The sequence below is a fragment of the Polypterus senegalus genome, chromosome 12 (assembly GCF_016835505.1).
Source record: "Polypterus senegalus isolate Bchr_013 chromosome 12, ASM1683550v1, whole genome shotgun sequence".
NCBI classification, from domain to species: Eukaryota; Metazoa; Chordata; class Cladistia; order Polypteriformes; family Polypteridae; genus Polypterus; species Polypterus senegalus.
Window position 1 is genome coordinate 163,390,074 of NC_053165.1, and position 25,633 is coordinate 163,415,706.

The 25,633-nt window shown below is 40.1% G+C and overlaps 1 protein-coding gene across 1 annotated transcript in view; it reads left to right on the forward strand.

The window, feature by feature from the left end:
• The window catches only part of LOC120540108 (pleckstrin homology-like domain family B member 3), a 43,849-nt gene extending 18,648 nt beyond the window's left edge, over positions 1 to 25,201 (forward strand). Inside the window, exons 5-15 of the mRNA XM_039770599.1 lie at positions 1,426 to 1,554; positions 5,463 to 5,618; positions 11,202 to 11,312; positions 12,992 to 13,090; positions 15,625 to 15,718; positions 18,058 to 18,253; positions 19,177 to 19,264; positions 20,201 to 20,299; positions 20,964 to 21,183; positions 22,030 to 22,115; positions 24,612 to 25,201. Coding sequence (XP_039626533.1) covers positions 1,426 to 1,554; positions 5,463 to 5,618; positions 11,202 to 11,312; positions 12,992 to 13,090; positions 15,625 to 15,718; positions 18,058 to 18,253; positions 19,177 to 19,264; positions 20,201 to 20,299; positions 20,964 to 21,183; positions 22,030 to 22,115; positions 24,612 to 24,746 — 1,413 coding nt within the window. The 3' untranslated portion in view covers positions 24,747 to 25,201. The remainder of the gene's footprint in view (positions 1 to 1,425; positions 1,555 to 5,462; positions 5,619 to 11,201; positions 11,313 to 12,991; positions 13,091 to 15,624; positions 15,719 to 18,057; positions 18,254 to 19,176; positions 19,265 to 20,200; positions 20,300 to 20,963; positions 21,184 to 22,029; positions 22,116 to 24,611) is intronic.
• Positions 25,202 to 25,633: the final 432 nt, after the last annotated feature.

Sequence of the window (25,633 nt, forward strand, 5' to 3'; positions counted from 1 at the left end):
ACAAAGGCCGGATCTAGCGGGGGCTGGGCGCAAACTTGTGCCAAGAGGGACCGGGGACCCCAACCCCCACCCCGCTGTTAGCTGCACACTACTGTACAAACCCCTTCACGTTTCCTCGTTCATCAGTAACATTCCATTGTAACATTTATATTTGGTGTGTTTATTTAATATTTTGTTAAATTAGTTATATAGCAATAATCTCCCCTCCGTTTTCAGTGATTACATTTCTGGTACGTATTTTCCGTTATAAAACTGTGAAATTAGACAAAGACGCCAGCAGCAAGACCTTTAAATACAAAGCCATGTTAATGAAGCGAAGCGGCACAGCAATGTGACATAGTTATGGGAAGAGGGAGCCATCTACAGGAGAGAAAATGTAATTACAAGGGCATGGAGTCGTTCGCATTTTGTACCCGTCCATCCATCTTCCACACATTAATTTTCTAACCCCGCTTAATCCTGCGCAAAGACGCAGAGATGCTGGAGTCAGTCTAGAGTCAGAAAGTATAGGGCGCTAGTCATCGACAACCCCTGGACAAGGTGCCAGTCCATCGCAGGGTGAGAATACAGAAACTCCCACACCTACACACGTCTGACTATTTAGCATAGCCTCTTCACGTAACCGGCGCCAGTGGAAGGACACTGGAGCACAAGAAACTCATGTAGACACAGGGAAAACATGTAAACTTCCACGCAGGGTAAAAAAAAAAAAAAACAGTTTTTATGGAAAACTAATATAAAAATTCCTGACATAATTGGCTTCAATTGAGATCAAGGCTGAAAAAATATCAAACGATGACACACTTGAAAAAATCTCATTAAGCTCTTGTTGCATAATCCATATGTCAGATATCCAGCCATATGCTCACAAAGCCACAAATATGTGTCTTTGGACTAAAATATTGTTAAATTATAGGACTTCTGTAAAATCCTCTCATGTCAACTGGGGGTCATACTATAACAAGAATGATGTTTTGATCCCCTCATTAAGAAAATCATTAATGGTCGAGGGTAGCTGTCCCCCCCAACGACAGACGTGGGTCTTGATCACTGTTAAGAAGTTGAGCTTGTTGTGAATATTTGGGAATGGAGTGTAAAATGAACATGGATGGCAGATCACTTCAACTGTTTTTCAAGTGAAGGCTAAGACACCCTCTGTGTGGCATACATTTGTTCTTCCTGTTCCCACTGACCAAAGATAAACAGCAAGATTAACTGGTGACTCTAAATTACCCTAGTAGGTGTACCCTGTCACTGACTGGCACATCACTCTGCCAATTTTGGCATAACAGATGTTTTTTGAAAAAGCATTTAGAGAAAAGGAATGGATGGGTGTTTAGAGATCAGTGGGTGCATTACATAGTATTGGGTGGGAGAAGGAGATGATACGGGTCAGCTAAGTGTTACTGTTATTTTTCGCTACAGGAGAAAGCCCAGCTGGTGGAGGAGCGACAGAGGCTAGAAGGGCTAAAGCAGCAGCTCAAGGAGAGTAGAAAACAGCTGGCAACACTTCCAGAGGCACTGAGGGAGCAGAAACAGAAGAAGCTGCATGAGGTTCTTCTTCCTTCTTTGTTTGATAAACCCTTACGCTTCAGAAACAGGTGATGCATGCCACACAATGGAAGAAGGGAGCTGAATGCTGAACACGTCCTGTACGCTTGTATGGCAGCTAGCTCCTAGTCTCTTAGATTAGATTGGATCTTTATTGTCACATACACTGTGGGACTATAATGAAATTCTTGTGGTGCAGTTGCAGGTGGGGTGTAGGTAAGCATATACCATCAACAAAACAATAAGGTGATTTATAAATAAATAGAGTAGAAGAATGATATAACATACACACTGCCAAACAGGTCTGTACAGATGCAGAAACCACAGATTTTCACAGTAGTGAAGATGGCTGTAGAGATGTAACATACAACAGAATTGGACATGAACTAGCAGGTGGGTACAGCACAGGGCAGGCAGGATTAGGTTACCCAGAGTTTAGTCATCTTATGGCCTGGGAGAAGAAGCTGTCCTTGAAGCAGATGGAGCGTGTGGTGAGGCTCTGGCAACTTTTACCAGAAGGCAAGAGTGGAAATGGGTAATGAGCGACATGGCTGGCATCGGAGATGATGGATTCAGTCCATCTTACACATCGGGCGGTGTAAATGGTATGAAGTTGTGCGAGGTCATCCCCAATGAGTTTACAAACAGTATAGATAGTTCTTTGTAGGAGCTGTGGTCCTAGCATATCCAGTTACCAAACCGCACCGACTCATCCAATCAGGATGCTCTCAATGGTGCAGCTCTGGAAGTTCAGGAGGATTTTGGTTTCCACCACAAAGCTGCAATACATACAGGAGCTTAATGGTTTTGAAGCAAGACAACACTAATTTTTATATCATGGAGGCATTTGGTGTGAAAGATACCAAATACATTTATATATTATTACTTACGTGTATTAAATATTTATTGGAACACAGAGCTACGTACACGAGTGAAGGAAGATGCACACAGGTAGATTATATCCTATGCAGGAAGGTCAGTCTCAAAGAGATTGCAGACTGCAGTGCGGTGGCAGGGGAAAGCAGAGTTAGGCAGCATATATTGGTGGTCTGTTGGATGACGTTTGATATTAAAATGAGGAGGAGAGTGAGGACAGAGCCCAGAATCAAATGGTGGAAGTTGAAAAAGGAAGACTGTACAGTTGAGTTGAGTGAGGAGAAAAGACAGGCACTGGGTGGCAGTGAAGAGTTACCAGACAGCTGGGCAACTACAGCAGATGTAGTAAGGGTGACAGCAAGAATGGGACTTGATGTGACATCTGGACAGAGGAATGAGGACAAGGAAACCTTGGGGTGTAGTGGGGAAGTACAGCAGAATATACAGAGGAAGAGGTTGGTTAAGAAGAAGTGGGATAATTAGAGAGATGCAGAAAGTAGGCAGGATTGCAAGGAGATAAGGCGTATAGTGAAGACAAAGGTGGCGAAGGCATCTGTTGAGTTGTATGAAAGGTTGGATACAATGGAGGGTGAAAAGGACCGGTGGGCTAGACAGAGGGACCGAGCTGGGAAAGATATGAAGTAAGTTAGGGTCATAAAGGGTAAAGATGGAAACATACTCACAAATGAGCAGAGTGTGTTGAGCAGATGGAAAGAGTACTTTGAGAGGCTGATGAATGAAGAGAACGAGAGAGAAAGAAGGTTAGATGATGTGGAGATAGTGATTCAGAAAGTGTAACAAATGGTATGGTTTCATGCTAGGAAAGAGCACCACAGATGTGATGTTTGCTCTGAGGGTGTTGATGGAGACATATATAGAAGGCCAGAAGGAGTTGCATTTGACAGGGTGCCTAGAGAGGAGCTGTGGTAATGTATGAGGAAGTCGGGAGTGGAAGAGAAGTACGTAAGAGTTGTACAGGATATGTACGAGGGAAGTGTGACAGTGGTGAGGTCTGCGGTAGGAGTGACAGAGGTGGGATTACATCAGGGATCGGCTTTGAGCTGTTTCTTATTTGCAGTGATGGTGGACAGGTTGACAGACAAGATTAGACAGGAGTCCCCGTGGACTGTGATGTTTGCTGATGACATTGTGATCTGTAGAGAGAGTTGGGAGCAGGTTGAGGAGACCCTGGAGAGGTGGAGATATGAGAGGAGAGGAGAGGAATGAAGATCAGTAGGAACAAGGAAGAATACATGTGTGTGAATGAGAGGGAGGTCAGTGGAATGGTTAGGATGAGGGAGTAGAGTTGGCGAAGGTGGAGGAGTTTAAATACTTGGGATCAACAGTACAGACTAATGGGGAGTGTGGAAGAGAAGTGAAGAAGAAAGTGCCTGCAGGGTAGAGTGGGTGGCGAAGAGTGTCAGGAGGGAAGATCTACAAGACGATAGTGAGACCAGGTACAGTATAAGGGTAGGAGATGGTGACACTGACCCAACAAGAGGCAGAGCTGGAGGTGGCAGAGTTAAAGATTTGCATTAGGTGTGATGAGGATGGACAGGATGAGAAATGAGTACATTAGAGGATCAGCTCAAGTTCAACGGTTGAGAGACAAAGTCAGAAAGGCGAGATTGCATTGGTTTGGACAAGTGCAGAGGAGAGATGCTGGGTATATTGGGAGAAGGGATGCTAAGGATAGAGCTGCCAGGGAAGAGAAAAAGAGGAAGGCCTTAGAGAAGGTTTACGGATGTGGTCAGAGAGGACATAAAGGTGGTGGGTGTAACAGAGCAGGGTGGAAAGGACAGGAAGATATAGAAGAAGATGAACCGCTATGGTGACCCCTAATGGGAGCAGCCAAAAGAAGAAGAGGAACGCAAAGACTTATGTGTAGTATATACAGTGGTGCTAGAGTGTTTGTAAACTTTTAGAATTTTTCTATTTCTGCATAAATATGGCCAAAAATGTGGTAAGGTTGTCACAAAAGTCCTAAAACTAGATAAAGACCACCCAATTAAATAAATCACACATAACCTTGGACTTCTTCATTTATTTATTAAGGACAATGATTCAGTATTCCATGATCCATCAAATAGTTCTAGGGCAGAGTCTTGAGCAGTGTGAAGATTATGACCCGCAATTACTGAGAGTTCTTAGTTTTGGAGCCCCATAACAAATGAGGTTCAATGGCTTACCCACGCCTCTCAGCACTCATCGATCCATTAAAGGTATAACGGACCCGTTATTTCTCCATCTCAAGGTTTGCTGCTGCACATGGCTGTAGATAGGTGTGGTTAGACTGCAGGTACCACAAAATGGGTTATACTTTTATAAAACTGGATAACCAAATCCAATGGGCACTGAATCCATAGGTAGTGAGAAGATGCTGTATATAAAAGAGGGCAATTTAGCATATTTCTATGCACTAACCTTTATACATACTGCCCATCGTGACTACCGACTGGACGTTTCAGTGAAGTCCTCAGATCAATCAAGCTGTGGTCAATCACGGCTTCTAGTGGAGCACCTAGAAGATGATTGAACTTAACTATCGAGGAGGTAGAAGGTGTCACAGGGTTTTCATAGATAAATCTGTAGAAAGATCACTACCGAGCCTCAAGGAATGAGAGCGGAGGGCTGGTACATCTGCCCAAAAACCACCCCCCACTCCAAGCTGGCATTCCTCTCGAACCTAACCCCATTTTTTCCATATAATCAAAGCTTCAGCATCTACAGCTTTTGTATCCACTGGGGTTTTCAGGAAAGTAGCCCCAGTGGATAACAAGAACTGTCTGTATATTGCTAAAATTTAAACCACTCTGAACTGGATTATAAGGTTTAAGAATGTTATCTGATATCAGAGAGGTAGACTGGTCAGCAGCTTCACTGTCCCACAGTTCTGAATTTACTAAATTAGCTCTGATCTGTAAGCAGATGACTTTTGGTATCAAGTGTCTGTGCTTTACGATGAGGGGCAATTACATACCTCTATGCACTGACGCTTACAACACTGTATGTGACCACACTGATCCATTTCCTAGGAGACTGAAACTCTGGAGGCTGCCATGAAGGCTTATGAAGACCTGGAGTTTCAACAACTGGAGAAGGAGAGCAGCTGGGAGGAGGAAAGAGAGGCTTCTCAAAGACGCATCCTTCTCGAGGTCTCAGAGCAGCAACACCGGCTCAACTCCAGAAAGGTAGGTGTCCTTTTCAGTTTTTGTTAACATTTTACAATTTTTTTAACTTTCATTTTTCATTAATTATTCAAGTTGTTCATTTTTTTGTGCATGTTTTTGATGACCTCATTCCAGCATTTTTTGAGTTCACTCTCCTCTGAAGCTGTCTTTTGTCTAAGGAAACAACGTTTGTTTCCTGTCATGTGAGAGTGGCATATGCCCATTATATAAAAGATGGCAATGCACAGCAGTTGCTTTCCAAGTTTTCGGATTTAAACCAAACAGACTAATTAGATATTTATATAAAGGAATTTTAGCGAGTGAGGAAAGTTTTTGGTCTGATTTTTGTCTTGCACTTGGACTCTGGTGTTTTGTGTTAACTTTTCTGAATGACACCTAATGAGAGGCAAGTGCAGACCCTTAAGTAACCTTGGTGGTGAATAAAGGCAGACTCTGGCTCCTGAAGAAAATGGACTCTTCTACCCATTTGATTTTTAACTTCAGAATAAAAAATTAAAAAAAGCACATACAAAGCATCACAGCGAGTTGAAGTTGATGTCCATGCTTGTTTTAAAGTCGCGTTTTGTTCACAAAATATTCTAAAAGATCCAAGGTTTGGAAAGCTGGCAGTATATTGTTATGATTTCTACATTTTCATACTTTTTTATGCTTTATCCTGAAAGAATACTCATTAATTGCCTGTCCTTTTTGGGGTTTTAAAACTCAGGAAAGATTTCAGGTTTAAGTTATTTTTTTGAGGAAATTATAATTTTTTTTTTTCTCGTGTGATGCTCGAGTCCAAATCCAGGTGGTCCATTGTGTGGTGGATGTGGCACATGCTCCCAACCTCTATTTCTACCTGTGACACCATTTTGTTTTTCCTTCTCCACTGCCATTTTGTAGATTCCATCATCACAATGTGGGTCCTGGTTGCTAAGGACATGACCCGACTGTGTGGTCAATTGGTGAGAGGTTACAAGGTCATCTCAACTACCATTTTGTGTCTGAGTTGGCATGAAACAAACTTGTGTTCTTCTGCAACACTCAAGACTTTTATTTTTAAATAACCGATTCTAGAATTTTTTGCTCTTGTTCCTGACCTTTGATTTTTGTTCTCGTTTTGACTTTATTGATTCTTGGTTTTCACCTCAGCTAGTTTTTTGACTTTGAATATCTTCTATTTTGTTTTTTTTTTCATAAAAATATTCTGCCTGTTCGAGTGAAACACCCGAACCATGAGTATAAGTTTTCTAACATGCGATGGCATTTGTGGACATAATTCGACTATGTGTGTTACAGAAAATGAAGACAGACTAGAGGACAAAAGCTAGTGAAATCTGTCAATGTTAAACTAGCAGGCTTTACACACAAATGTATCTCTAAGTACCCCTGTAAGGCCTAAAAGTACAAATCTGCCTCGTCCCAAACTAAAAAGCAAGTTTCACAGCCTGCGAAATCCAAAATGAACAGGCAGAAAAAAATTTTAGAAAACCCTCAGAATAAAGGGAGACAGGATCTGTTAAAACCCTGGCCCAAAATAAAACAATGTTCTTTAATATAATTTAAAAGTTTGAGTACAAAACTTAAAAAAGGCATAAACAGGAACATTGCCAAACATGGGTAAACTACACTACAATACAATTTATTTTTGTTTAGCCCAAAAAACACACAAGAAGTGCCACAATGGGCTTTAACAGGCCCTGTCTCTTGACAGCCCCCCAGCCTTAACTCTCTAAGAAGACAAGGAAAAACTCCAGAAAATAAAAACCTTAGTAGAGAAGAAATCTTGGGAAAGGAAGTTCAAAGAGAGACCCCTCTTCAGGTAGATTGGGCTTACAGTGGGTGTCAAAGAAATAGGGAGTCAATACAATACAATACACAGAACTTAACACAAGTAATCCTCAATACAATACAACAGTGCAGTAGAAATATTACAAATACAGAGCAGAATTCAACAGTAGATGATATCACATAATAGGATTTGGATTTGTTCAGAGTCCTGGAGACCTCAGCCATCAATCTGCCTCCTCCATTTGGCCATTCCACAGCTGAGACAGCACTGGGCCAGCCAATCCAATGAAAGGACCCCTCTATCCGACAATCCCTGCGATCCTCCATCAGGGATGTCTTTACCTTAGGCAGGCAAAACAACTTGGCGGTTAAAAGAATATCAAAATCAAAAACAATAGCAGAGTTTGGAAACCTGTAAGTAATAAAACTTCTTATATTATCTAAATCAGGGTCAAAATCCAAATGCCCAGAAGACAGAAGGGAGAGCAAAACAAACCTTAATCAGAGTCAGTGCCCCTGCCTGTAGCTTACGGCCTGCTAGTCCCATAATAATGGAAGGGGCAGCCCCTCAGCTGCACAGACAGAAGGCTTGTCAACATGGACAATAGCTACAAGACTTAACATGACTATACTGCCACGGGGAGAGGCAAGGAGGATTTGATTTAAGAATCAGGAAGCAAGATGTAGTCAAAACAAACCAAGGTCAAAACCAGAAAACTAAGTGATCAGACAGTCAAAAATGAAACCGTTAACCAGAATTGTAAACCAAAAAAGTCAGATGCTAAATTTGATATCCCGTGAGACAAGAAAACAGAGTTTTATCAGACATGAACAGAGGTTTATCCATCAAGCTCAGTTACAGCAGCAATCCCTGTGCTGATCTAAATACAGTCACATGAAGGCAACATGCATGTTGTGCTTCCCGGAGAATTCTGAGAAGGATCGCTACAGGCTCTGCCACATTACACAACTTTTCCAGCAATTTTCAGTCATAGCCTTGCTTTACATTATCTTAGCTAGTAAAAAGCAGTCAGTGGTGTGCTTCTGTGAAGCGGACTGTCTGATGTGACATACCCAAGTGACTGAGACCAAATAGTGTGTGACTGGCTAGGATAAAATCAAGCAGGCTTGAATTTCTCTTTGGTTGGAGTGACGGGCACTTTTCCTGCGAGGGCATTCAACAGAAGTACAATGCAGGGAGTTTAGTGACAAGAAATTTTTGTGTTTTACATACCACAACAGAATAGAAAAAATAAAGCTCAGAGATTGGTCCTGAATTCGCTGCAGCTGTTAACCCTTTACATATCACTGGCTCCATCATCCAAAAGGGGAAGTGTGACTGCACTGAAAAATCAGCATTCGTGTTGGTAAATGGAACATGGGCTTCAATTTTCAGTTGTGTAATTTGACATGGTGTAGCGACAAGATCAGTGACTGTGATCAGCAAATCGGACGTAGCCTGTGACAAAATGTGACATCGGCTTAAAGAAACACCTGAGGTACAGCCTCCAAAACAGTGTTCACTGCAGCAAATAAAAAACAAAACGATAAAAGTAATCTAAACTTTTCAACATTGCTCTTTAACTGAAAACTGATGATATTTGCATTCTATGACCCCACTTAGACATATACTTCACTGAATTATGTCTAGGGAAACCTGAAAACATCAACAAAATAACTAAATCGAATAATATAATAATAAAAGTTGATAAATCAAACAAATGCTATTTACTAAGAAACTTCAAAAATAAATGGAATGAAAACATAAGCTTATCATCTCAAGAATATCCATTCATCCATCTATTATCCAACCCACTATATCCTAACTACAGGGTCACGGGGGTCTGCTGGAGCCAATCCCAGCCAACACAGGGCGCAAGGCAGGAAACAAACCCCGGGCAGGGCGCCAGCCCACCGCAGGGTACACATACACACCAAGCACACACTAGGGACAATATAGAATTGCCAGTGCACCTTGCCTGCGTGTCTTTGGACTGTGGGAGGAAACTCACACAGACACGGGGAGAACATGCAAACTCCACGCAGGGAGGACCTGGGAAGCGAACCCGGGTCTCCTAACTGTGAGGCAGCAGTGCTACCCACTGTGCAACCGTGCCGGCCTCTCTCAAGAATATTTTAGAGAATAAAAACAAAACATTTAAAGAAAAGTTAGCTGAGCCAGAAATGAACCCCCAGCTATTGCATCACACATCATTTTTAGGGTCTCCCACATTTTCTCGTCTGTGCCAGGCATTAGTCTCAGTAGATTTTTATGCCCACAGCAAAGCCGATTTGAATTTCCAAAAAAGCACTGCTTATTAAATTCTGTTCCATATTTTGGATTTTCGCAAAGCTCTGTCATCCCTCAGCTGACTTTCTGTTCCATATGACTCTGCAACAACTAGAAAGGCGCAATTCAGTGAGTCAGCCCTCATCACTTCTGTCATACCATCAACAAAGTGGACCATCGGCTGGGAAATCCGATGAACTAAATTCTGTCAAGATGCTTTGGGAGTATGCCAGCGTAGGTGGGACTGTCTGATGGGGGATATCAAGCTTCTTTTCACTTCTGCATTCTTATTTATTTTTAGCTAATCACGAGCTTACAAAAAAAGGAAAAGTTCTGAATCAGCCCTCAGTGTGGCTTTCTTTATAAATGTTCTCTAAGAATCATAGGCATGAAAAACAAAGGCTAGGGGTCAAGACACCTTGAATGGATAAACTTAATTTAAAATAAAATTAATCTTTGACAAATCTGCCATAACTTGTGCTCTGTCCAAGACTCTTTCTAATGACTGTGCCAAATCTACATTACTCCACCATCCTCCTGGTTTGGCATCATCTGCAAGCTTCACCAGTCTGTTCACTATACAGTATTCCTATTAAGGCATCAATCTATGTATATTATAAAGAACAACAGCCCCAGCACTGACCCCATGGGGACGCCACTTTTAACAGCAGCAAGTTCTGAGAAGACTCCACTCACCAACACACTTTGTTTTCTAAGTTTAATCCGTCCATCTCTCCTCTTCTCTGTAAGTTCCCATTTCTTTTAGTTTGACATTTCAAATTGAAGTTGTATGTCCTCACAGTCAGCATTGAACGACACTTTGTAACGATTTTGAGTTGTTTTAATGTCTACACAGTGTACTGAGCAAATAAAAATGGTTTCTTTTTCACTTTCTTTTTTCAATGCTTTATATGTATTTACATTAAAATATCAACTTTTTTTATCTTAACTTTAGAGGTATAAATTCAAAATTTTATAGTAAAATTCAAAGTTTGGATTACCTTATATCACAAATTGCTTTACAAGATAATCCGAGAGACGCGGGTCGCTCATGTTTAATCATGAAACAGTCACATGGGCAGACATTGAAGCAATCGAAGAGGAACGAGCGCGCGCACACACACACACACACACACACACACACAGACAGTCTCACTAATTAAACACGGCGATGCGCACACGCCCCTTAAACTCTGTCTCTCTGATACACACACACACACACACTCACTCACTCCTCTCTTCATCACATACACGCGCGTAAATGCTTACACACCTTTGAACCGTCTCTCTGACACACACACACACACACACACACACACACACACGCACACACTCTTCTACTGCTAGGCTGACACTCTGTCCTGTCCTGCTGCGTGAATGACAACAAACCTTCAGTCCTCTGGAGTGCATGGAGCCCAAGTCACGAGTTTACTAAATGCCTTCTTGTGACAGAATAAAGCCGCGTAGAGACTGAGACGCGTGAAGCCCGCAGCGCAAAACACTAAAGCTCGTTTTGTTTCCAGGAGCGTGTATTAAAACTGGAGGAACTTGTCAACCAAATCAGACAGCAAGCCGAAGCCGAGAGTCAACGACTGAGCCACGACAAGAGAGAGGCGGTGAAAATGCTCAACCTGGTAAGCATGGCTTAGTGCACAGCATGTAAGGCGCCCAACAGTCGTTCTAGTGGCTGTGGAAAGGCACTCTATGCAGTGGGCGACCACTGGTTCTGCTGCTTTAATTAATAATGTACTCTTAGCACATCAACATATTCCAAAAACGTATACGCTTACTTTATTTGCTAAATTTGTGTAAGAGTAATAAACTTTGTTTTATTTTTCTCCCTGTCCTGCATTTAAATTTGAGTGGAAATTACAACGTAGAACTGATGGTGCATTAACTGCTTGAATATAACATTTTTGTTATTAAAGTGAATATTATTAATACTGCATATGGGGCAAACTACAATGTATCCTGTGCTACCTTTTTCCCTCTGTCACATAGTGCATCTTTCATGTCCGTCTGTCTTTGTAGAGACTTTTAGTCTTTTATGTGGTTCCTTTATCTGATTTTTGTCAGGAGGCACAGGGGTCAACACTGCTGTCCCATGGATGCATCACACTGGGATCAAATCTCCAGTCCAGTCACTGCCTGTGTAGGGTTTGCATGTTCTCCTAGTATCTGTGTCAGTTGCCCCCCAGGGCTCCTGCAGTTTTTCTACCACCCCTGTATAAAGATGTGCATGTTGGGTTGTTCAGCAATTTTAAATTGTAGGGGAGACTTTAAATTGGTGACTGGGCTCCTCAGTGAACTAGTGTCCCAGCCAGGGCTGGTTTCTGCTTTGCATCTGATGCTAAATTAGATAAAGCAGGTTTGAGAATGTAATTTTATACCATTATTCCCTGATTCATATTTATCTGTTTATATAGAACTATCTCCATTTATTGTTGAAATGGTTGATTTGCATACGGAGACGCTAACATAGTGCTGCTCGTCATACCTTTTCCAGTTTGTATAGTGACTTTCAAATCTAGGAGTATCTGTGTGTGTGTGTGTGCATATATGTATGTATGTATGTATGTGTATATATATATATATATATATATATATATAATTATTATTTTTATTATTATTAAGCTCTAATTATAGTGCCTTTTACTTGTTTAACCCAACCCATGGTCACAGTGTCTGGAACCCATCCTGACAGCACTGTGCCCAAGACAGTCACCACCCACAGTTCAGGTGCTAGTAAATCTAAAAAGTTCTACGCAGTTTGAAGCTTAAGAGAAATCTAATGAAGTGAGGCACAGCGACAGCAGCTGCAAGTTCAAAATGGAGAAGTGAACAGAATGAGGCTGCGATAAGCACTCAGTGCTGCCATTGCTTTCTTTATCACATGCAAGTTGGTTTTATTTTCTCTTTCCTGTCCACTGTATGCATGAGGAATAATCAGTGACCCGCTCTTCAGACTTCAACCCCAATAACAATGAGACCATTGTCTTATTTTTTTTTAATAATGCATTTAAAAAGAATCACTGCATTAAAGAAAAATAATTATGAAAACAGAACAGGAAAATCAAGTTCCTTTCTGTGCTTTTGGCTGAGCGGAGTGTCACATTTCAAAGTGCCTGCCACCTAAACGTCCCATGCCGGGAGGCACTGTAAATGACAAGAGACTTCTGCTGAAGTTGGGCTCTCCTGTTCTGACACTTTAGTGCTTTGCCTCCTGCATCCCCCGGGGCTCATGGCGGTGTCAAGTGTGAGGCGACTGCCAGCTGGTCCATGTTGTTGATTTCAGTTACTTTCTCGTTGTCAGCATTTACTCAAGGAGAAGACTGAAGTGACCACCAGTCTAACAGGCTCTGCGCCCTGTGTGCTGTCCATCACCAGCCTGTCCGTTCCCAGCTCTTTGAAGGTAGGCGCCTAAGAGCTCTTTGGTGGTGGGGGGTCTCGTCTGGTAAGCTGCTAGAAATGCTGCTTCTTTAGCAGCCATGGAATGAAGTCCCACTCACTTTGGTTCGTTCGAATCTGTCCATTTACTGAACTCAACTGACAGAGCCTGTCCTTTTAAATGCTTAGCAGATGCTTTCATGCAAAACAACTTACATAACTGAGTAAATATCAGTCTGCCTGGGGACTGTTTAGAATGAAGCATTACAGGACAAAGGTGACAAAATTGATCAGCGCAAGTAAGCACCTCAGAACAAATGGGAGTGGGATCTACTTCTGTAGTTACAAGATCCTATCAAAGCCATCATCAGTTAGACACAAATTCACCAAACAAGAAAGTCTTCAAAGGCTTCTTAAACACATTGAGGGAGTCAGCAGTTCAGACGGTGGTTGCAACAGATAATAGTAATCGTCGATAATAATCGATTGCCTTGTTATATTACATCACTTTATAGTCTAAGAGTAATTAACATTAACGAAGCTCTGTGATATGGCGCAGATTGTAAACATGGTGAAGGGTCAAAGACCAAAGAACTCAAAAGTATGGAGTCATTCAGGTTCGCATCAGAAACAACTGCGACTTTTAAGATCTGGCACCGTAACAAAGTCAGAAAGCTCATCGGAGTGATACTGCATGGTCGCGATCTTGCACATATACTTCTGAATAATCCAGCACATTCTTGGTGTCATTTTCTTCTCTTAAATTAAAATCCTTACCTGACAGTGCAGAATCCGAGTTACCAACACTACGTAACACTTTTTGTGTTCGTCGCGTATTTCAAGCTTCATTTTTCTAACGCTATGGCACCGTTCAGTTCACCACTCGGCCTTTGCTGCCATCTCGTGGATTAAATCAAACTCTCGTCTAAGGAAGCGTTTCTTGAACTTTTTGGAGCTGCGACCCACGTTTCCCCATCTAATTTTCCCCTTGGAGATTCAACCGCTACAACTGAATGTGGGGTTCCTTGGTGATTTGAGAACGACCGTCGGAGGGGCGACTTTTAGGGCAGGAGTTCGCCGCGATACACTCATGACCTACCGCGACCCACTTCCTTAAAAAAATATCAATTCGTGACCCACCGGTGGCAAACGGAGACCAATGGATGGGACACTAAGTTCTAGGGCAGTTCTCAGCCTTTTTTTTCTCTCCACGGTCCCCTAATGAACTACAAGAATATGCGAGAGCCCCCTTATATGAGATGTCTCCTTTTGTACTTTTGCTGCAGTCTTAACAGAGACGCTTATTTTTGAACTTACATTTATTAACAAAATCGTATTTGCCGCTAGTGCGATTACAATGCTTGTATTTTTTTAAAGAATAATACAAAATAAGAATCCAAATCAAAAAAGCCTGTTTTTATATATATATATATATATATATATATATATATATATATATATATATATATATATATATATATATAATAAAAGGCATTTTGTACTAGTGTCTGAATTTCTTAATTATAACGTAAAACCATTTGGCATTTTTGAGGTATAAATAATACACAGTAATAACTAAAACACAAACGTTGTCATTGTCGATGTTTTTCATAATAAAAGATGGTCACGTGGCTGAAGCATGACTTTTACAATTATGCATAAATCCTATTCTGGCTGAGATAGGCTCCAGCACTCCAGCGACCCTGCTCAGGGCTAAGCAGGTTTGAAAATGAAATGAACGGCTGTTTATTTCTGAAATGAAAAAGTCCATTTATCATACAGACTTTAGTGGTGTTCATTATATTTGTATTTCTTATATAGTTAATATTTTATTGCTGCACATTGATTTTGTTTCACCAAATACAGGATGCTTTGATTCATTGTTCAATACCTGCTCTGACATTTTATCCTTCATGAGGTTATCTTACCATGAGAAACTACTGGATATACTTTACAAATACTTTAATTAAGAATCCTAATCCAAAGACTGAAGCAAAATTTTCAGAAATGAGAAAAAGAAAATGTCCTGCGCAAGCTAGACAGAAAGACTTTTGTAAAAGACCAGTGGAGAAATGCACAGTTCGTTAACCTGAAAGCAATCCTATCTATCGTCAAAACAATAAGAGCAAAACCGAGAAAGCGAATCATTCAATTATTCACAGTGTGATTCTCCACAGGATCCCCTCTACAGCAGAACCCATGGCAATCACACCTGCTGATTTTTACACCTACACAGGCAATGGCTGACCTGGAAATGCAACTCACATCTCCGCAGTTCTTACATAAAAATTAAAGACAACGTGCTGAAGAGCTGAACTCACCCGCCCTCTGTTGCAACACTTGAGCCCAACCCTACACTCAACTTGCTGCTTCATGTCATTTGACAAGCCAAAGGGAAATTTTTCATCGCCCACTTGATCTGATGATTGCTGAACTTTTTTTTTTCTTTTCACATCATGTTTATTGCTTCAGTGCCATTGTGTGAAAAATCTCAGAACTCAACTGACAAGCGACACTCTTGTTTCTCTCTCTCTCTCTTTTTTTTTTTAATATATAAAGAGTCCTTTGCTTGATATGAATGGCACTTCCAGTTTACAGAGGAGACGCAGTCAGCAGAACAGCAGGCCTTCAGACAGACCGGTGTCACTGCATGGTAAGAATATAACAATCTATTACACAGGGGTCTCAGGTTACAAACACATTCTGTTACCCGATTTTGCATGTAAATTGGAACTTGAACTTAAAAAATGTCCATTAATGGGAAATCGTAAAGAAAATATAATTTTTTACTTATTTTACATCACAACATTTACAAACATGTTTATAAAATAATAGCAAAGCAATACTTTTGCACTTTAGAGTCACTAAACAAAAGTACTTTAAATGAAACTGAAACAAACCTGGGATTAAGACACAGTGCCTCATAATGTTAGACAGGGAGGTGAAGTGGTGGTGTAGCAGGATTTGAAACCAAAAACCTCAGGGTTTGAAGTCCAAATCCTTAACCACAGCATCACACTTTCTTATTCATATCAAAGATATTTACTTTGCTCTGACACCAATGCACACAACTTTTAAAGGCAGTACACCGATTTGTCGTTATTTACAAGTGGATGTGCTACCAAACTAAGTAATCAATGTCAACTTTAGCATTAACATTTGCAGTTCATAATGCATATGTCTCTGTTGTATGCTATTTGGTACGGGTGTCGTGAAAGCAGCATTAATATCTGTAAATGTGCCATCTATTGGATTCACAAATGCAATGCATTTTATTACTACAAAAGTTTTTGATGCACCATCTTTTGCAATGACAGAGACATACATTAGTAACCAGTCTGACGCACAGACTGTTATTAAGGGTAAGTATGGTCCTCCACTCTCCAGACCAGGCACTCCTCTATAGCAGGACCTGAGGTGGAATAAAGTGGATAAGGAAGCAACCTCCATGTCAGGGCACAGAGACTTGTTCTGGGAATTTAATGAGACTGAATGAGCTCTGTGTCCTGAAGACAATATTACCTTGAAGACTTAGGCAAACAGAAGGTTCCTGTGATGTTTCTGGGAATAGACGTGAGGACCGAAAGCCAAAAGAAGGGTTCCAGTAAAGAGAGTGTGCCATCACCATCACCATTTTTTAATACATACCGTGGACGTTAGGGGTCACTGTTGCCCCTTTTAACCCAACAGACAAACTTACAGGACACAGGTTCAAAGCACCAAGAAGTATTTTAATATTTTGTCTTCTTGAATACAGTGCCCAGAGCACCACAGCCACCAAAAATGAGCAAATAAACACACTCCTCCCGACTCCGGCTCGCTTGCTGGATCTTCAGCAGTCCTTTCTATAGTTCTTGACCCGGAAGTGCTTCTACTCTTCTTTCCATGTGACTTGCCAGCACTTCTCGGTCAGACAGGGAATTAGAATACTTTGGGGCTTCCATTGTCATAATTCATTATTACTTCTGGGCTAGGTGAGAATTTGTATGTGAGAATTTGTATCCACAAAGATTGTGGACATTAAACATATCGGAGAAAAAGAGAGATGAATAAATTGCTACTTATCTCTTATATAGTGCCTTTCACATGTCTCTCTATGAGTCCCCAACTCCCTCAGTTACTTACTTATCTTGTTTGTTTAATCAACAAAACAGTCTTTGTCAATTTCTCACCCAGGCTAATCTTCCAGAGTTGCAAATCCCGTTACAAAACACAGCAATAACATACACCACACAAGGTATTCATTTATCCATGTAAAGCTCAACAGATTTTTCATTTTTTGATGCCTACCTTCATTAGCAATCTGTTAACCTTTTAAATACCTTTTTATACCATTGTTTTTTATCATTTACTGTATGTTGATGTTATTTATTCACTTATTCGTTATGTGTGGATACTTGTTCGGCCATGTTCCCCAAGAGACGGGGCCACCTGTTAATCTGTGTTGAGGGTCTGTTTCCAGCCCTTTAAAAAGACTGATGGGAGTTGCAGTCCCTCATGATACACTGCATGTACTTGGTGTTGGTGAGCTCTCCTCTTTACATTTAGTGTTATTCTCTGGATTTTCTGTTTATTATTTTAATTATTAGAATAGATATAACTGCTCTGTCTTTGCTTTATGGTATCTGGATATCATATTGGGACTTGTTAGCAGAGGATTACCTTTTAGGTATCTGTTTTTATTCATTTTTTTGAGCTTTTGTACTTTATGATTTCTCATAATAAATCAGTTACTTTATACAAATTGTTTGTTGCCCTTTTTGTAATCAAGCCGCAGGTTTATGGTGACCCTCCTCATTGTGGGATTTTCACTTGATTTTTGTGTTATTTGTAGCTGTTTTTGCAAGCTCCCCATTTTTGGGTCTGCTCCAGCTGAAGTTAGCAGTTGGTATTTGGGGCCCAGCTGAACTAAGTGAGCCTCTACTGGGAAGCCAGTGAAGATCCTGGCCTGCTTCTTGGCAATCACAACACAACTTTGTCTGTATCTTCTAGGCTCGCTTGTAAATGGCAGTTCTTCGCTCACTGTTTCTCCACCTCGCAACCAAGTGGCCATGGAGCAACAGTATGAGAATCTGCAGAGAAGTCCTCACTCTAAGTCACCTCCCAGTGATTCTCACTGCACTGAAGTGTCAGCCGTCCGTGAGATGTCACACAAGACGGCCCCCTGCAGGACAGCAGTAGTGGAAAGGTACAGCTATTCTAAATGTGGTACTGACCCTAAACTTTATAGCAGTGGCTCTTAAGTTAAATCTTGGAAGCTTTTGTGGCTGCAGGTTTTCCTCACAATCAGTTTCTCCTGCTAATTCAACTTCTGCTTTGATTAAAGCTGCCAGTTTCCAGTTTATATTTTTTAATTTTAGTATCCAGAAATGTAACTGGATATACTAAGAGTATCTGTAGAATGAAACAAAAATGGATGTATTAGATAGTTAAATCATTCTTCTTACTTTAACATTTTTTAATGTTCTGTTTTATAAAGCTGTGATTTACTAATAAACACCCAATCGAGTTAACACTGAAACAGCTGCTCTTAGCATTTTGTTGTTGCACTGGTGTCTCCCTAAATGGTCATTAATTGCCATTAGATGAATACTATTAAGAGTGCTCACTGCACAGAAAAAGTGAATTAAAAAAAGAAAAAGGATCACTACTACACATTCCCAAATGCAAAATAAGTAAAGGAGAAAGGGTAAGTAATTAAACAGGGAGATCAATTAATGATAAAATGACTCACTAGTTGTGAAACTGGTGGGGAAAAAATGCTAGGTGACATCTTCAGGATGTGCTTCTATAGGAGACCCAAATCGAACTTCACCGAGTCCATAGGAAGTCAGACAACTGATTATACTTTAGCCACTTGCAGCTCAGAAGGATCCTTCAATTTCTTAATCAAGCAATTACATATGTAACTAAACAAGTGTGTGATAAAAACATTGACAAAATACATCAATCAAAGCCTTAAATCATTATAGGCTGATGGGCCTTTACAATTGTATTCTCCTTTGTCACTACAATGACAATTTGTCAAAAGTACAGATGAAAGTTTCAAAATGGCAGTGTTGTGGACACACTGAACATCCGTGTGCTGACAGTGTATTTATTACCTTTTAGGAATGGCACTGGCATCCCAAGCATAGCTGAAATGGAGCGTAAACTCCGGGAGGCCAAGGCAGAGAAAGAGCGCCTCCTGAAGGCCAGGGTAAGTTATCAGCAAGTCAATTTTTCTTGAAAGGAGGACCAATTCTATTTAGTTGACAGAAATGTTCTAGCGAAAATACTGTATACAAATCAAGGCAGATGGGCAAGAGGTCTATGGAGCCCAGGTGCTGTTCATGTAATGCTTACATGTTCATTCAGGATTGTCCCTTTCATCCTAAAGGCAAGCCTAACATGGCCAAACTGCTGCCAAAAACCTGGCACGGGTGGGAGTAGACTATGGGCTACTCATAGGAATATAACATCTTGGCCCTCATGAAAAAGATGATGCTACAGTTGGATGGTGTAAGTGTAGTTACCATGCAAAAAATAATACATATGCCCAGCTTTTACCATATAAATGGGGCCAGTCTATAGCTGCCATATAGAGAAATAAGTGTGTATGTTTTAAGTGGCTTGCTTTTTGATTTTGTCTAGTGTATACATTTTTAAAAGTATATGGGTTTGTACATGGCTGATTTTATCAGTGATTAATTTGGTTGGCAGAGGCTCCACTGAAAATGGAACTTTGGGTGTGGCTTTGGGCACAAATCAAAATAAACAGCACCATTTACAACTGTGAAAGGAGGAAGTTAGAAGGAGAAACATTTTCTGATAGCTGATCAACCAAAACAGGTCATTCCTTTGCTTCAGTCGAAGTGTTTAGTGAGATGATGAGTAGAAAGAACTTTAACTCATGTTAAGTAATTCAATCAAGGGTTATTTGCTTCCAGAGGACAAATTTAATCCCACAATTTCAAAAACTATGAGGTCTAAAATGATCCTTGCTCCTGAAGTTATTAAATGCCTAGATTTACACATGGCTCACTTTCCAGAATGATATGGTTAATAAAACACACACACACACACACACACACACACACAAAGACCCTGTACATGAATTCTGGGTCATTATGGTCTCTTGTCTCTTCGTCCTCAGGAGGCAAGGCGTCAAGCTCAAGAAGATTCCAAGAAGGAGGAGCCAATCTTAAGTCCTCCACCAGAAACTTTAAATGGTTTACCTGATCTCAATGCTGAGGTATGGTTTTATGTTTTATACACATACACAGAAAAGGTACTATAAGAACAAAAAATACAAAAGCCACTATAGAATTAACATGAGATAGGAACTAAATGTAAAATAGATGGATACAAAAAGCACAATCCACCTTAATAAATATATAACTGTGTCCATCTTGTTGCTATGTTTCTGTCATTCCAAAAGATGGAGTATCTCAAACATTTTTAGTAATAAAATGCATTACATTTGTCATTCCAACACATAACACATCACAAACATTAACACTGCTTTTACAAATTCCATACCAAATGGCACATAACAGACATGTATTGCATTGTGCACTGCAAATGTTAACAATGAGGTCTACGTTTATTACTTAGATTTCAATCCGTCTTAGATGGGTAGCACAGCTAGTATGATAGATAAATACATATGACAGGCAGACAAACAAAAACATACATAAGTAGAACTTTAATTACTGATGGGGAACTTAGTTTATTTACATGTTCTTGGAAATTTGGACTTGTACTATCCCTATTTCCATCTTGATTTGACTGCACCTCCTAAAATGATCAACAGCACATTGACACAATTCTTTGGGGTGCTGAATGGAGTTGAGGAGGCTGGATATGATCACTGCAGTTTTGCTTCTCTTAACCTTGTCACTTTCTTCTGCCCTCAGGACGACATGGAGCCACCTGCTTCTCTAATCAGCTCTTCCACATTTAATCTGAAGTCCCACCTGGAGTCTATGGGTCACGGAGTAGAAATGTGCACTCACGTCAATGTCTCAGATCGCAAATGCAAAGGTTTTCTCACTAAGATGGGAGGCAAGATCAAAACATGGAGGAAGAGGTGGTTCGTATTTGATGGAGACAAAAAGCGCCTGGCTTACTTTTCTGGTGAGAAGCCATTTATTTATTCATTTATTTATTTTTCAAAAAGCTGATTTAAACCCTTCAAGCTCAACCGTCCCTCATATAGTGTCTGGATTGTATTGCAATTTAAATGCCACATCATCTTCAGCTCACGTGTGAAGTTCTGTTTGGGACATAAATCATTCTTAATTGTGCATACACCCTATGGTGAGAGGTTTACACCATATACTGAAAAGCAAACACTGCACACTGAAACGCTTACACTATGGTAGCAAACAGTGAGAAGGGTACAAACAGTGTGGACCACACAATCATTGTAATCACTTAAAATATGTTTTACATTTAGATACAGCCCTGCACAGCCAGTGGTTGCTAATTCCATTCCTCTCTCCGACTCCCTAGTAGGACCCTAAACACATTGTATTATGTGATATTATTTACTGTTGAATTCTGCTCTATACTTGTAATATTTCTATTGCACTATTATATTGTGTTGAGGATTACTAGTGTTCTGTTCTCTGTATCGTATTGACCCTTTTTTTTGACACCCAGCCTACCTGGAAAGGGGTCTCTCTTTGAACTGCCTTTCCAGAGGTTTCTTCCATTTTTTTCCCCTACAAGGGTTTTTTTTTTGGAGGGGGGTGAACTCTTCTTTGAGAGTTAAGGCTGGGGAGCTGTCAAAAGGTAGGGCCTGTTAAAGCCCATTACAGCACTTCTTGTGTGATTTTGGGCTACACAAAAATAAATTGCATTTAACCTGCCTGTGCTCTAACTCATACATTGAAATTTGGATCTCAGGAGCAGTGCCACCCAGAGACACCTTAGGGCTTTTATTAATTGCTTTTTGAATATTTGTAATTTCCTTTGCAGACAAAGAAGAAAATAAGCTGAAAGGAGTCATCTATTTCCAAGCCATTGAGGAGGTTTACTATGATCACTTACGCAGTGCCGCAAAGGTATCCTTCAGTTTATGAACTTTCCTTTATTATGGTACCCCTACAGTGGAAAACCACACCCTACTATAGTCTAAAGATTTGTTCTCTCAAACAACTGAAAAAAATTCAATCAATAAATGAGTATGTGTGATGGGTAGCATGGCAGTGCAGTGGTCAGTGCTGATATCTCATGGATCTACAGCCTTGCATTTGAACCCTGTGCCTGGTAGTTTTCTGTGTGGTACTCTTCCAGTAACACACTGGTCTTCATGTAGATTTCCTCCTACAAAGACATGCTTGTATTAGATGAATTAGTGACTCTAAATTGGTCCCTAGTGTGTGTATACGTATAGGATTGGGCCATGCTATTGTAGAAATTACAATCTCATAGCTAAATGAGTGACGGAGAGGACTATAATATTAGTGGCTACAAATGCTTAAGGAGAGATGGACAAGGAAGGAAAGGAGGGAGTGTGGCGCTATACATGAAAAACAATATGCAGGCCAACATCTTCAAAATGGAAGAAGCAAACAAATAAGAATCGGTGAGGGTTAAGCTAGTAATGTAAAAAGACAGCGATCTGGTTATTGGAGTTACCTGCAGCCTGCCAGATTCGTGTATGTTAGATAATACATTATTTAAGCAAATAAGAACTTTCCGAACATTGTTGGGAAGCTATTATTGGGGAAAACAAAAGAGGAAATTGAAATGAAATGGTGCAGATGGCAAATGTTTTTTTTAACTCTGTTTGTCTCCAGCCTGTCTAGATTCCATCCCGTCAAGCAGTAAAGACAGAGTAACAAGAACAGACGTTACTGATGCTATAAACAACAGGGATCACAACATGGATAAATTTCAGATAATCTTTGAAAACACACAAATGTACACCAAAACAGAGCCTTTTAACTTGATGAAAGGAGACTTTGTGGGGATGAGGAAGTATATACAAAACTTAAAATGGGAAAGCAAAAACTCGGCTACTATAAATATGTTGGTACAACTTCAGAGATCTTCTGATCCAGGCTCAAAATAAATTTATTCCAAAAAGCAATAAAACAAAAAGACAAAAACATTTGGCCAAAATGCATAAATAGAAGTATTACTAAAAATGTAAACCTGAAAAAAACTTGTACTGTTGACAGCAAACAAGATGACTCCACAGGCACATTATGCTTTTTGCTAAATTTTAAACCCTTAGTATAATGCAAAGGAAGTCAGACATTCAAGTGACCAAACAACTGTTTGCCTCTCCTCATCAGCCACATTCTGATGCTTTGGCGCACACTCTTGCTTTTTGCTAACAGCAGCAGTACCTGACATTATCTTTGGGAGTTGTAGTTGTGTGCCTTTCACACAATTCTCAGTAAACACTTGAAATAGTTGTGTGTGAAAAAAATCAGTGATGAAAGAATCAATGTCACCTTCAAAATCACTAAGCTCACTAGTTTTGCCTGTTCCAACATTCAACTGGACACTAACTGATGGCAGAAATGCTGGTATTCATGATTTATACTGCATAACGCCATTGTGTGAAAACGGTTTAGTGTACCTAGGAAACTGTGTATACTAAAATGGAAATTTCCTGTGCAGGTGTTTTTTGGCACAGTTGGTTTATGTCTTGAACATTGGAGACTTAGCTAACTAAAAACAGAGCTATGAGACTTTCTTCAGTGAAGACAGTGTTGGACAAGAATAAACTGAAAGGAGTTCAAATTCTGTCAGTCTGCACTATTTTAGTGTATGTTATTAATATCTAAAATGTGCAAATGCCATTGAAACATCTTGTACATGAATGACTAAGGCATTGGACTTTAACCCATAGGTTTCTTGTTTAGTTCATACTATTTGGCCCCGAGCAAGTCACTTAATCTACCTGTGCTCCAAAAAAGTCCATAAACTGTTAGATGTCTTTTAGATAACCCTGGACATGCCCAGTGATGTCACCCACCATCTCATTTGAGTCCATTAATCATTCTGGTGATCCAACATTAGTAATGTAATAAAATGAGAGCAGAATAAAATTGTGTAAATAAGGAATATTAACAGTTCTAAAGTGGAAGATCTCAACACTCATCCAGCCAATATGTCAGACCATTAGCTATTTCCCCATGTGTGACTGTCAATGCACTCCAATGAGCCTTGTACTTCCTCTATCTTTTTTTTTTATTGCCAAATCATTTTTCTATTTAATTTTTCTTAAGTTATGGCTTTGATTGTGTATACCTTCTCTTGGAATAAATAATGCAATGGATTTAATTAGTACATTTAAACCATGCCTTTTGGGCTGCAGTGGCACTGTTTTGAATTTATGTTTTTTCATACACTGGGCCAGTGAGTATATAATAAAAATAATATTTTGTCTTTGTATACAGTTTGTTGTTCAGATTATACTAATTAGTTATGCAGTGCATTCTCCTACTGTATATACCATTTACATTTATGATGCCTTCCTCCTGCAGTGCTCTTTATATACTCTGTGTTACTAGTGTTTAATTTTTGTCTCATTTCTCTCCTAGAGCCCCCACCCCAAACTGACCTTTTGCGTAAAGACTTATGACCGACTCTTTTTCATGGTAGCTCCGACACCAGAGGCTATGAGAATTTGGATGGATGTAATTGTTACAGCAACAGATGAGCACAGGCGCTACTGAACCCATAAAGGACAGACTGTTACAGACAACAGTGCTGCTGTGCCTTCTGCAAACAGAAGACAGCCCACCGGGGAGGAATATCGACAAGTGTTGTGACCTCCTGAGCCACCAGACATGGCGTCATGTCTCCTTCCAGGGTTACTTTGGATGCACAAAGAACCTGGAATGTGTGAATTACAGAACAGTGGAACCAGGACCATGCAGTCTGTGTCTGCATATTAAAGGTCCACCATGCCTGAGAAAACAAAACTGGTGACAGCTGGATTATAAATGAGACTGCTAATTTAATTTATTTCAGTGACATCAAAAGGGGATAAGTGGATGTGAAATTATTCCCTCATTTTACATGGAGCAAACAATGTATATTTGTAAAGTGAAAGTACATTTCAGTTCTACAGATGTCAGCAGTAACTATGGATGATGAGGTAAATAAAATACTTAAATGAACACAATAAGAATTCAGTTTAAAGATAAGAATTTTGGATTTCACAGAATTTCTCCTTTCATGGATGTAGGTCTCTTATTAATTTAACACCCATTCCAAATCACATTATACACACTGCTTGGCATGGGTGCCTGTTCTAAAATGTGATTCTCTGACACTCTGAAAACATTCCCTTTTGGTTCATGGATTTGAACCTGCTATCTTACAATTTCATGTTGGGCATCCCGCCACTACAATATCCTGCCTGCCATGTTTAAAATTCAACTCCTACTATGATTACACTAACTTTATATGGTTTAATAGGCTGTAGCATCTTAGACATGGTATGCAAATTAGATCTGCCTTTCTTAACAGCTTCAACTGAGTCACACCCTGACCAATATAATCCTTAATAAAATATGGCAAAAACACACCTACATTGTATATCTTCAAGCCATAAACC